Source organism: Bos indicus, chromosome 4, assembly GCF_029378745.1.
Source record: "Bos indicus isolate NIAB-ARS_2022 breed Sahiwal x Tharparkar chromosome 4, NIAB-ARS_B.indTharparkar_mat_pri_1.0, whole genome shotgun sequence".
Lineage (NCBI taxonomy): Eukaryota > Metazoa > Chordata > Mammalia > Artiodactyla > Bovidae > Bos > Bos indicus.
This window is the reverse complement of record NC_091763.1, coordinates 36,704,822-36,718,686: the sequence shown is the minus strand read 5'-3', so window position 1 is coordinate 36,718,686 and position 13,865 is coordinate 36,704,822. Positions and strand designations below refer to the sequence as shown.

Genomic DNA, 13,865 nt, shown 5'->3' with positions numbered 1-13,865 from the left:
AATTTTTGAGGCTTAAAAACTTTCTCTATACTCCCAGGGGAAAATTAACAGATTTTGTTTTCAAAATGATATATGAGATTTACTTAGATAGGATAAAAAAGTTGTGAAGACTTTGTACTTCCAGAGAAAAAGGGTAGAGTGAGGCGGCCAGAATCAGTTTAAAAGATGATTTCAGATCTGGAAAGATGAAAGACTATTTTACTAGCAGGATGTGTGCTCTGCTTACACTGAACTCTGGAGGTAGAAGGACCTGAGAGTGAAAACACTCTGTGCCTGCTTTTACAGCAAAGACACTACATGACCTGGAGCCAAGATGCTGAGAAGCCTCAATGGAAGGACTATTGAAAGGGGCACCTTGGTGACTTCCCAATGTACTAGTGCCTAAGAGAGAACAGAGAACAGCAGCACTGCACAGCAGAAGACGCTCAGGTAAGGTCAACTATGAAAGGACAGAAGATCATGGCCAGGTGGAGGGAAGAGAGAGTGAGGGAGTTTGGGACTGGCATGTACACACTGTTGTATTTAAAATGAATAACCAACAAGGACCTACTGTACAGCACAGAGAACTCTGTTCAATGTTATTTAACAACCTAAGGGGAAAAGAAATTTGAAGAAGAATAGATACAGGTATACATATAACTGACTCACTTTGGTGTCCACCTGGAACTATCACAACATTGTTAATCAACTCTACTCTGATATAAAATAAAAACTTAAAGAAAAAAAAGAAGATCATGGCCAATTCTGAACCACTCAAGACCAGCCACTGAGCAAAGGGAGAGGGTCTCCCATGCCTTTTGTCTCAATCTGTGTTCTAGTGATTGGCATTTCATTTTTCATAATTCTCAACCATGATGTTGAGAATTTCTAAACCATTATATAGAAAAATAATCATTTGGTTTAACTTTTCTTGTATTTGTTATGGATACACATACATATGGACTGTATATAAACGCAGTGATTTGTGTAGCACTTCATCAATACATAATTCCGCAAGTACAAGGGATTATTCTATTATGACTAAAATTCCATAATAACACTTTCTGCATTTTCTGTTGCAAAATACCACAAATCTACAACTTTTCTCTAATATATTATGAATGGTGCCAAGATTTTACTAGCCTGTTTTGTTTTGAAACTAAGTTTTTTTCTTAAATGAGTCAGAGATACATCCTGAACAATAAAAGGACTAAGCAAATTAAAATGTATGTGGTGGATTCATTTTGATATTTGGCAAAACTAATACAATTACATAAAGTTTAAAAATTAAATAAAATTAAAAAAAATAAAATAAAATGTATGCAGTATATGACTTGAGATTTAAAGTTATATGGCACATAATAGGAATACATAGTAAAGGGAACAATTTAATACCTGAGGTTCATCATATAGAGGATATGGATGTCTTGATATTAAAAACAAATATGATTTATAGGATAGCAATTGCTCTTTTCAAAGGCTTCCCAGGTGGCACTAGTGGTAAATAATCTTCCTGTCAGTACAGGAGACAAAAGATATGGGTTCAATCCCTACGTTAGGAAGATCCCCTGGAGGAGGGCATGGTATTCACTTCAGTATTCTTGCCTGGAGAATCCCATGGACAGAGGAGCCTGGCAGGCTACAGTCCATAGTGTCTCAAAGAGCTGGACACAACTTAACAACTGAACAAAAACGTGACTGAAGTGACTTAGCACCCATGCTCTTTTCAAAACTTGTTGGTGGATTGATTATACAAATAATAGAGCAAAACAGAAAAAAAAATAGGAATTAACTAGGAGAACAAGAAGAAACCTGCCTCCTAACCCAGTATATTTTATAATTTCAAGAAACTATAGTCATGGTGTTTTCTATACTGTGTTTTCAAACACAACATTTTTTTACCCCACTGGCTAAAGACAAGTTTATCTCATATACTTTATAGACAAATCTCAAAGGAGAGATGGATAGGCCCAAATGACCACTGTGACCACCACGGAAAAGTCTTTCAAGGATGTGCACTTGTCCGTCTTGCTATCATTTTCAGTCAAACATTGGCAAACACCTGTTAACTCCTTGACATTCCTGGCTTGACATGCTGCAGCTTTAAGTTCCCCTTGTTAAAGGACAAACTTGTTTCCATATCACATTTGAATTAATATGTATAAAACTGTATTATTACATACTATATAAAATATATTGCTTTCCTAAAAAACAACACCCCCAAATACTTTTAGATAGTGGTAATTATCACTTTTCTCTACCTCTGTGTTCTCAAAAACTTCTTGATTTTTAAGGTCCACCTTCCTTATGCCTTATTTTACAAAACTCCCTGAAGCTTTTAGCTAGGTGTGATACCACCTTTCTCTGAAGTCCCATTATACTCACTTTAATCCAAGAATCTAGTTATTCATGAAGAAATCTGTTCCATGCCTCACATGGTTTTCTGTGTTTGTCTTACATAAAAAATACAAGTAAGAAATGTTTATTATTTATATTAACATTTTGGTAAATAATTGAAGTTTTCACAGTTAATAAAAACCTGCTGCTGCTAAGTCGCTTCAGTCGTGTCTGACTCTGTGTGACCCCATAGATGGCAGCCCACCAGGCTCCCCCGTCCCTGGGATTCTCCAGGCAAGAACACTGGAGTGGGTTGCCATTTCCTTCTCCAATGCAGGAAAGTGAAAAGTGAAAGTGAAGTCACTCAATCATGTACAATTCTTCAGGACCCCATGGACTGCAGCCCACCAGGGTCCTCTGTCCATGGGATTTTCCAGGCAAGAGTATTGGAGTGGGTTGCCATGAAAACTTACATTCATTTAAACTGATTCTTAAAGGATGATTACAACAGAGCAGAGTTCATTCTCTTGACATTTCAAGTTTGAAGATAGAAATTTAAATTTCTGCACATATTATAAAGACTCATAAGTGCTTGTAAAGTTTTGATTTGATGTCAGGCATAAAGAACTTTGTTTTGGCTTTCCCCAAATATAGTCCTGAAGGATCTGGACTAGGACTCAATCATTTTTAAACATGAATAATTATGATTGTATGTAACAGCACTCTGGGTAGTCATATTATTTCCTTTCCTATTGATATGTCTACCTTGTCACAAGACTAACATATTTTTAAGACTGTAAAGTCAAGCACTGTACATTATTGTATACTCTAGGTCTCAATTATAGACGTTCAAGTGGACTAAGGAAGTTCAGTTCAGTTCAGTTGCTCAGTCATGTCCGATTCTTTGCGACACCATGAATCACAGCACGCCAGGCCTCCCTGTCCATCACCAACTCCCGGAGTTCACTCAAACTCATGTCCATTGAGTCAGTGATGCCATCCAGCCATCTCATCCTCTGTCGTCCCCTTCTCCTCCTGCCCCCAATCCCTCCCAGCATCAGAGTCTTTTCCAATGAGTCAAATCTTCGCATGAGGTGGCCAAAGTATTGGAATTTCAGCTTCAGCATTAGTCCTTCCAATGAACACCCAGGACTGATCTCCTTTAGGATGGACTGGTTGGATCTCCTTGCAGTCCAAGGGACTCTCGAGAGTCTTCTCCAACACCACAGTTCAAAAGCATCAATTCTTTGGCTCTCAGCTTTCTTCACAGTCCAACTTTCACATCCATACGTGACCACTGGAAAAACCATAGCCTTGACTAGATGGACCTTTTTTGGCAAAATAATATCTCTGCTTTTCAATAGGCTGTCTAGGTTGGTCATAACTTTCCTTCCAAGGAGTAAGCATCTTTTAATTTCAGCTGCAATCACCATCTGCAGTGATTTTGGAGCCCCCCAAAATAAAGTCTGACACTGTTTCCACTGTTTCCCTATCTATCTGCCATGAAGTGATGGGACCAGATGCCATGATCTTCATTTTCTGAATGTTGAGCTTTAAGCCAACTTTTTCACTCTCCTCTTTCACTTTCATCAACAGGCTTTTCAGTTCCTCTTCATTTTCTGCCATAAAGGTGGTGTCATCTGCATATCTGAGGTTATTGATATTTCTCCCGGCAATCTTGGTTCCAGCTTGTGCTTCTTCCAGCCCAGCGTTTCTTATGATGTACTCTGCATATAAGTTAAATAAGCAGGGTGGCAATATACAGCCTTGACATACTCCTTTTCCTATTTGGAACCAGTCTGTTGTTCCATGTCCAGTTCTAACTGTTGACTAAGGAAAGTAGCCTACTATTCTCTCTCATGCTGTCAATTATATAAGATTGGGATCTTAAACAATTGACTCAACATACATTTTGTACATTCACACTTCAACAAAGACTCCTGTGGCTCTTTCCTTTCATGTCTACTCTTGTGGGCAGGAGGTGCTTGGGAGCAAGGGCTGGGGGTGGAAGTTGGCAGTGGTCTCAGGCTACAGAACACAAAGCCAGAGGCTGAGTTGGAGATGAAAAGCAAGGGGCAATGAGTAACTGCAGCTCTGGCTGAGTGGAATCAAGGATAAGAGGACACTTATAAGGAAGACTCTGCAACACTAATCTTAGCAAACTGTCAAGAGCAAAGCCAGGATTGTCCCAAAAGTATGGATGGTGAAATATAGTCAGTTTAAACTTTTAAATGATTATATTTTCAACTTTGTTTGGTAGGACTGGTTTGTTCTACACAAAGTTTCAGACACAGTGAGAGTTATAATGAGACATTTTATCTTTGACCACTTTTGGTTTTAGAATCACCTCACTCACTTTGTTTACTAGCTGTGTATACTGAGAAACAATAATAAGGAAAAAGACGTATTTGTTGAAACAAATGAAATAATTTTCCTCCTAGAATGGTCAAAGATGCATGTATTATTAAATACTATCTATCTCCTACTTGCAGGAAAACAAAGATTGCCCTAGACACTTTCTGATTTAGTGCTGAAATAAGCTTGGCTAATTGTGCTCAGTTGCTACGGTTGTGTCTGACTCTACAACCCTATGGACTGTAGCCTGCCAGCCTCCTCTGTCTATAGGATTCTCCAGGCAAGAATACTGGAGGAGGTTCCCATGCACTTCTCCAGCAGTCTTCCTGATGCTTGGCTCAGGGGAGACGTTGTTTATGGAGATACCACTGTTCTTTGTTGGAGAAGACAATGGCAACCCACTCCAGTATTCTTGCCTGGAAAATCCTATGGACAGAGGAACCTGGTGGGCTGTAGTCCATGGGGTCGCAAAGAGTCAGACATGACTGAGCGACTTCACTTTCACTTTTCACTTTCATCCATTGGAGAAGGAAATGGCAACCCACTCCAGTGTTCTTGCCTGGAGAATCCCAGGGACAGCGGAGCCTGGTGGGCTGCTGTCCATGGGGTCGCAGAGTCGGACAGGACTGAAGCAACTTAGCAGCAGCAGCAGCAGCAGCAGCAACAGCAGCAGCTGCTCTTTGTGCACATCTGAATGCCTCCTCTGATATCCTCCTATTCTAGTATCTGGCACTGAATTTACTTTCTCTACCATGTTACAATTACAATTCACTTATAATGAATTATGTATTAAAATTCTTAAATTTTGTACTCATTTATAAACAGGTATATTTTGTGTTTAGAAACAAGGTATACATGATGAAGAACAAGTTCATTCAATGAGTGACTGTGCCAGTGTTTGAGACTATAATGATAAACAATCTGCCTGTGAGAAATTCTCAAACTGACACGACAAAGATGATCCACATAAGTAGTTTTACGGACTAAAGAACTCACTGGACATTTTCAATAGAACTAAGCTTCATTTAGCTTGCTGATGAAGACTCAAGGGGGTGATGTTATATTTTATCCAAAGACATGTTTATGATTGTGGCGACAAATTAAGTTACTGTAAAGGTTTGGTCAACATTGTTTGTCATGCCATATCTCTTCAAGCAAAGGAAACCTGGAAATGTAGGTTTAATGACTCATTCAGGGGATGACAAAACTCCCTAAATTTGTGGTTCCTTTCAGTTTTACTCTAAGCTTGTGTTAAATACTAAGACCAATTCATTCTTCATATGTATCAACAGAATTTTATTTTTGCTTATCTTCATTCCCTAATTCAAGTATAAATTGTATATCCTCTTATCCTTGGTTTGACAGAGTCCAGCTTTGTTACTGTTTGGAAATAGTGGGCAATTTCTCTATTTATACTGATGTTTATGTCTTGGCAATAGAAGAGATAGTAACTGGAGACATTTAGACTTATTTGGGTCAGAGAGAATTTATTGATTCTTTGGTATGTTTAATTATGATAATAATTTAAAACAACCTACAAATCTAGAGGAGTCATTCTTTTAAAATATACTGATTATAATTTTCTAAACATTATTTTACTTTCTCAACTAGCTACTCTCCAATTGTAAATGATGGCAATAGTGGGCCACAGGCAGGCAGGCTCATTGCTGATAAGCCCATTTTATAATTCCGGCTTAAAATAATTATATATATGTATACACACATATACACACACACACATATATTATGTATATCCACAGGACACTGCCCTTTCATTATTCTGATTGTTCATACCACTACTTCACTTATGATTGTTTATACTTTACAGATCAATTTCACATGTAAATTCTCATTTAAGTTATATTACATTATTTATTTATTTATTGGTTATAAAAATTTACTTTTTGAGGGTTAGAATGGCTCAGCTGGTAAAGAATCTGCCTGCAATGTGGGAGACCTGGGTTTGATCCCTGGGTTGGGAAGATCTCCTGGAGAAGGGAAAGGCTACCCACTACAGTATTCTGGCCTGGAGAATTCCATGGACTGTATAGTCCATGGAGTCACAAAGAGTCGGACACAACTGAGTGGCTTTCAGTTACTCACTCACTCATGTACCAACAAATGCAAACAGCACATCAAACTCTGTAGCAAATCCTGTTTTAACTAATGCTTCTACTTTGTGCATGCTTGACTCTTACTCCAGTTTTTCCAAGTTTGGCTTCCCCACATTACTCTGTGTGTACTAGTCTCAGCAGCCTGCCCATTCTCCAAACTAAATGAAAGAACTGTCACAAATTGCTAGTGCCACCTATTAGCAGAAGCACAGAACTGCAAAGCATGGTAATTCCTTTAAATAGCACCTTAGAAGTCTTGATGGGTAAAATTCATCCCAAGACTCACTGATTCTAATTTATGTTTACAACTGCTGGCCTTTTTAAAATAAGCTTTCATGGCATGAATTAAACTTAGATATGTCATATATTTTGGAGATTTTACTTACATCTTTGCATTAATGGATCATTTTATCATAGTTTTTTTTTTTTTAATGATGAAGTACAATGTCTTCGTCAATTAATATGTCTCTGTGATATAATATCATGGCTTTACAAATGAACATTGCTAGATAAATATTAATTAAAATTTTACTTCATTACTGGAAGACTGGAACATGCTCAAATATAAATTTCATTTAAAATAGCCTGATTTTAGATCTTACAACTCATCAAAAAGATATAAAGGTGTGTATGATATTATGATTTTGGTAACTCTGATACATAGGTGTGTAGCTGAAGTTTAAATGAGAATAATCAGGATAAGAAATTAAGCCACAAAATTTTTTACAGCTGACTTTAATTTTTTGATAACTTTATGTTATCAAAGATCACATCTGAAATACAATTATATACTCACACTAAACATAAATGGATTATGCTCTGTAACCAACAGTTTAACTTTTATTTTGTTACTGGGAACATATGCAATTGTATGAATTGATTCAAATTAAATTTATTCCTGACAAATCTTTCAGTAGCATTCATTCTTAAATATAGAATTTAAATATAATTGACTGAAAATCACAACATATTTTTAAATCATGTGTGACTGATGTATGTTAATTAAAAATAAGAGAAAAATCAGTTATAGTTATATCTATACTTCTATCTAGTTACCTAAATATTTAGGTACTTCATATCACTGACAATAATTGAGTTTAGGAAATATAGTTTATATAAAAAGAAACAACCTAAAAGAGTTAGAATTGGAGAATTCATCTCTTCAGTATTCAGGTTTCCTTAAGTTATTAAAGACTGCCTCTCATCATCAGAAGTTGGTGGGTTAGTCTTACATGGGATGGATTTGTGGGCTCATTCATTTTCTTACTTGCTAAAGTTACACTGAATCTGGTTGGTGCTATAAACAGGGAAGCCTCAACTTGAGACTTTCACTAGCTCTCATATGACCTGATCAACACTGAATCACAAGATGTGAGACTGAGCATGTTATTTTGATTTTTTATCATTCTGCATGGATATACTTGTTGAGTAGATAAATAAAAAGTTCAACTTTTCCATGTGCTTACATTGAAGATGTCAGAATCAAAAGATGATTTGTACAGATAATAGAATTTGAGAAGAAAAGACCATGCTAAATGAGAATCAGCAAAAAAGAAACCTGATGCCAAATATGCAGTGACTATTGGAGAAAAGGTATTGCAAAGAATTTATAACATCTTTGCTCTGTGAAAATATTTATATATTACCCTTACTTTTCATAGACACATTCCATTTTATCTCTGAGGAGATTTCCAATACAAGGCAAATTCCATCTTATATTATTATTCGAATACTTGAGATCTTTCTGAAAGGTTTTCCTGAAACTCAAAATGTTCATGCCCACTAAAATACATATACATTTAATTTAATGTGTGACTGTCTTTTAAACCAATATAAATTTTATTTATAAAGCATTTTATTACAACTTACCAAGATTGCTTTTATTAACACTAAAATATTAATATAAATTTTGCCCTGAATATCTATTTATCTATTTGCCCTGAATATATATATATATATATATCTATGCATATATGTTTGTGCTTTGTTAGTAGTAATCAAAATCTCTGAAAAGTCAACAAGTTTAATTAGTAAATCATTATTCATACTAACTAAATTTTGAAGTGGTCATAATGTATTGAATAATGGCAAATAAAAAATGCTTTGCAAATTGATTCATAATGTTTAGTTTAACATCATCATATATCTGAAATATATGTTTGAGAATTTTGACTTATCTAATAACCCCTTTCTTACAATAATTATACAATTTGACTGTGAAAAGAAACTTTTACAAAATATGAGAAGAAAGTCTCTGAAAAATCTACTATTTATTTAAGTACTATTTATTAAGTCTTTTATTGAAGGTAAAGTTAAAGAAACTGATTTAATCTTTGGAGTCACATGATCACCATCATATTCAGACTGGCATATGTCTTTGATTTCTACTAAAACTCAAGCACACAATGTCCTGGAAAAGCTCATTGCATTGAGTGATGGAACATTTGTCATTTGTTTAAAACCCCAAACCTAATTTCTTTGCGTATGATTTCCATAGGTTTTTCTGAAGTCTTCATTGTACCACACACTCCAAAAGGAAAAGTTTATGATATTCTGGTATTTCATGGGAAAAGTGAAATTTCAGTAGTTTTGTAGGGGAAATAAACAGTTATGCATTGATTTTAAAAATAAAAGTTTTAACATTTAGCTATGTTCTATGAATTTAAGGAAGGGAAAACTATCTCTGATCGAGTGTTTCTTGAGGATAATTTGTATGTGACTGCTGAGATTTATAGAGTTCTCACATTTGCTTCCCCCACAAGGATTCTAAATCAGATTGGTTCAGAGGAAAAGTGAGCATACCCCATTTTTCTAATATTATCACTTCTCCACATGGTCCTGAAAACATCTATTCTATTACTTTTCCCTAGAAAATAAAGAGGTACCTTATTAGATATGTGTATACGTCTACTACAAAGTCTACTTCTTGTTTTTTACTTCTTTTTCTCTCTCACTTAACATATCAAATCTCTTTTATCTCCTATCAGACAAGATGACAAGTAGAAAGTAAGCACAGTGATTGCCTGAAACTTTTTGTCTTGGCAACCTGAGCAGTGAGAGAGTTAACTTAATGGTGGATCTTTGAAAACAAGTGACCATGGGAAATTAGAGTTGGCAGGGATTTAACTCTTCATGAATCATGCTAGAATATTTTTAAGGGCAAAGCAGTGAATGTTTTAACCATGTTTGACATCTAATTAAGGAGGAAAAAGAAGGAACTAAAAAAAAAAAATTTCTATTATAGTTTAGTAACAAAGTACTGACAATTGGTTACCAGACAGTTGCTTTGACAAAACAAGTCTACATATAGAGAAAAAAGGTAATGATGTATCAATAAAATGATAGAAGAAAATTGCTTGGGCAATCCCTTTTATTCTTTTTGCTGTTCACTTCACAGCTTGTTTTACCAAATTGTCAAGCTCTAGGTACATCAATAGATTGTTATATAGTTGTAAGGCAGCTTTTGGTTTAAAGGCAAGCAGAATAAGTCTAATGGATACCATTACTAAGAAGAGCTCATAAACACAGTGTCAGATGTACACGTCTTGTCAATATATACAGTTCACTTCATTTAGACAAGTTTAAAGCATTTGTGTATAACAAAAGACTATTGTAATGAAATGCTATCTTCTAATATGTGGAAAAACTGGTGCCTCTTCCATTAATGGAGAGTAATCCATTAACATGGAAATAAAATTATTGCAAAATAAATAAACATAATTCTCAATTTTATAATTTATTTAGCACTTAGACAAGTATCTTAAAGTACAGTAGATTTTAAAAAGGCATGTCATATCTAAAACTTATTCCAAAATTATAGCATATACTTATTTACACCTTCAGGAACTAAACTTGTATGTAAAACTCACTCATAAGAAATATAAACTTGGAGAAACTGGACCACCAACCTAAGAATTACTGGATGGACTACTCTCAGAGGATAAAAATAGAAAGCAAAAACTGACAAAAACAGAGATTTCATAATATCATATACTAGGTAAATAATTTAAAGACAGCTACTATATAAAGATATACCTGGGATTTAATTAAATATTTAATGCTTACTATTTGGTTATTTTTAAAAATCTTATATAAATACAATTGCAATTTTGCTTGCTAATGTTCAAAATTCATTCTCATTTTAAAAACCAAAAAATTATACCAAAATATAGTCTCCAATTCAATGTATTTTATTTATGTAATAAATCTAAATAAACACATTAATAGGTGTTTAATTTTCTAATCCAAAAGTGTGAAAATTACATCTGTCTTTCTTATTTGTGGTCCTCACTCACCCTAGAGTATTCAGAAAGAGATGTTCCCCATCATGTGAAAATTAAAGAATATATTTTCTGGCATCAGGTAATGTACAGCAGACAAACATCTCTACAGAGAGGTTCAATAATTTTCTTTCATATTACAGGCTAAAAACAGAATATAATTGAAGCTTCTCACTGCCCCACCCCCAATTGTAGAAATTTGAGAATCATAAGAAAGCAACACCTTAGGGAGTAAAACTGCTTGAGTTAAAACAGTTTAATCTTCAATTCCATTTTAATAATATCTCACTATATAAATATTTTCTTCCATTAAATTTATATACATCATGTTAGAATTTACATTAGCATGATTTTACACATCTGTCTATAAAATCTATCTAAACAACTGTAGAACAAATATTTTCTTTAAAATCCTCATTAAAAAACAAGCATATACATTAAAATGTAGCCAGACCAACCATGTGATAAGGCTTTTTATTCCCCCTCTTAAATTTAGACTTTGTTTTGAAAAGAAGTTCACACAACTAGCTGTACGACTAGAAAGTAGTATCTCTTCAGTTCTCACTCAAGTACATGAGTCAAATAACATTATATTTCAAAGGTTTTAGCTCTACACCAATTAGCCAAATACACAGTCTTTTGTACAATCATAACACTGTAGAAAAACTAGTCTGTTCTTTCCAGTTTATATTCTCTTGGCAAACCATGATCTACTGCTTATGTTAAGCATCTGATTGTCAGATTTGAACAAACTGAATATTCATGACAACAATTAACCATTTACTGTCTAAAACTAAGAAAATATAATTTATCATAACAATTATTGTATGTGAGGCATTCACATCTACAAAGAGACCATTGTTGCAACAGTGGTTTTAAAAAATACTTTAACAGGAGTAGAGTGAGAAAAATTAACAGGATATATGATCACATATACAGATCTGTATTTACCAGGCATTCAGCTCTTTTCTGCAAATGTGATTAAATGCTCTTTGTTTGCATTTAAATTGTCATATATCCAACAGAAGGCATGATTTTATAAAGAAAAAAAAGTGTTTCAATCATCTCCAAAAGACCCACACAATCACAAAGGTTTCTCAGGTTAAACTCAAGGTTTTAAGGTTTAGGTTGGGAGGGAGTTCAAGGAATAAAAAGGCAGGGGGCAGCGGGGCATTAGAAAGCTAGCCAAATAAAAGGAAAAGAAAAACTTACCTTTGTAGGATAATTTCAGTCTTGGCACATTGTTTTTCCCATTTTGATAGTTTGCTCTTGCTGTAAGTAATACTCCCCAGAAAAGACAGACAATCCTAGCGAACCAGCCCATGCTGCAGACGCTGTGGGTCCTATGCTGCTTCAGTCTCCCGTCCTGTATTGTGCGGCCAGAGAAGTTCAAACAATCTGGAAACTGGAGGTAACAGGTGATTTAGGTCAGTTTCATTCATAAATGCAGACAATCAAGACCTCCAGGCAACACGAACACCTCTTCTTCTGTAACAGTCACTGAAGCACAGAAACTTCAAACCCTCAAAAAAAAAAAAAAATCGAGCCAGGCACCGGATAATGAGGCACAACTGTTGTGTGGAAAAAAAAAAAAAAAAAACAAGGGCTGCTGCAGTGGTGCTTAAGAAGCAGTTCCTTTTATCTAGGTTCTTCTGATAGCTGGCGGACTCTAATCCTGTTCCCTGCTTCATTCGGCTCCGGCTCCGGGGAAGCAGAATGAAAGGGAAACAGAGAGAGAGAGAGAGAAAGAGAGAGAGAGAGAGAGGAACCGTGAGCAGCGCGGAGTTTTCCTGTACACATGTAGGGAGAGATGACACAAGATCCCACAGACAGGTTTTCCCAACACTCACTAGACTGGCTGACAATGGGAGAACAGGCAAGCTCAACCCACTCCCCTTCCCTCGTGTCACACAACACATGCAAAAAACATCTCGTAGAGATTAGAGCCGGGAGCAGAACCCTCCGGCGTGCCTGTGAAAGGCATGTAGCTATAAATTTACTTCCCAAGGCAATCGTTGTTTTATAGCCATTTTTAGGTGCAATTTTGAGAAAACAATCTGAATTCTGCTACCTACATAATTTACAACTCACGCTCATTATATAATTCTGCTTGAACTTGTGTGGTGTATGTGTATATGTATGTTTATGCCTGTATACATATGTAGATATGCATATATATGTCTGTCCTTTTCATCAGTATAACTTTAACCACTGAAGGTTTTAAAGCCTTGTTAGCGATTGTTCCCTTCTCCCAACAAACCCCCTTGGATCAACCACCCCCTCCCCCGCCCCACTGCAATTTCAGGGAAGAAATTCCTAGTAAAGCCCATTTCAACAATCAGTTCGAGACAAATATAGGTCCACTGAGAATTATAAATTACAACAAGGGATTCTCAAAAGGATACTCAGAATTTAAAAACATCTACGGTTTTTCAGCTTCTGGAATGCTCTGGCTAACGTTTTTAATGCATCACATCTCATTAATTAAAGCCACTTCCCTAGTTTTGGTTTAAAGATCAGAGGAGGATGACAAAAGTTCACAAAAGTCCCTGCTGAGTGTCAAGGACCAACATAAAGAGTATCTCTGTGTCTTCATGAGCTGGTGAAGGGTTACTAAATTTCCTGTGGACACGCATGTATTTCTGCAGTCCTACAAATACCACTAATTCTTTCCTAAATGGGCATGTCTGAGGTGTTTAAATTTCCTTTTCTATTTTTCTTTCAGTTTTTCTCAGAGCTGATATCTATATAGGATTGTGTGTGTGTGTGTGTAGGAAGGATGCATAAAAATCAAAGAATT

The 13,865-nt window shown here is 35.5% G+C and overlaps 1 protein-coding gene across 3 annotated transcripts in view; it reads right to left on the bottom strand.

The window, feature by feature from the left end:
- SEMA3A (semaphorin 3A) overlaps nucleotides 1-13,865 on the bottom strand; it is a 555,723-nt gene that overhangs the window by 241,757 nt on the left and 300,101 nt on the right. For 2 of the 3 annotated variants that reach the window (XM_070787658.1, XM_070787659.1), the window contains exon 3: nucleotides 12,278-12,470. In XM_070787658.1, the coding sequence (XP_070643759.1) occupies nucleotides 12,278-12,389 (112 nt within the window). In that variant the 5' untranslated portion in view covers nucleotides 12,390-12,470. Of the gene's footprint in view, nucleotides 1-12,277; nucleotides 12,933-13,865 lie in introns of those variants that run through there. The other variant, XM_070787657.1, reaches the window with a different exon arrangement.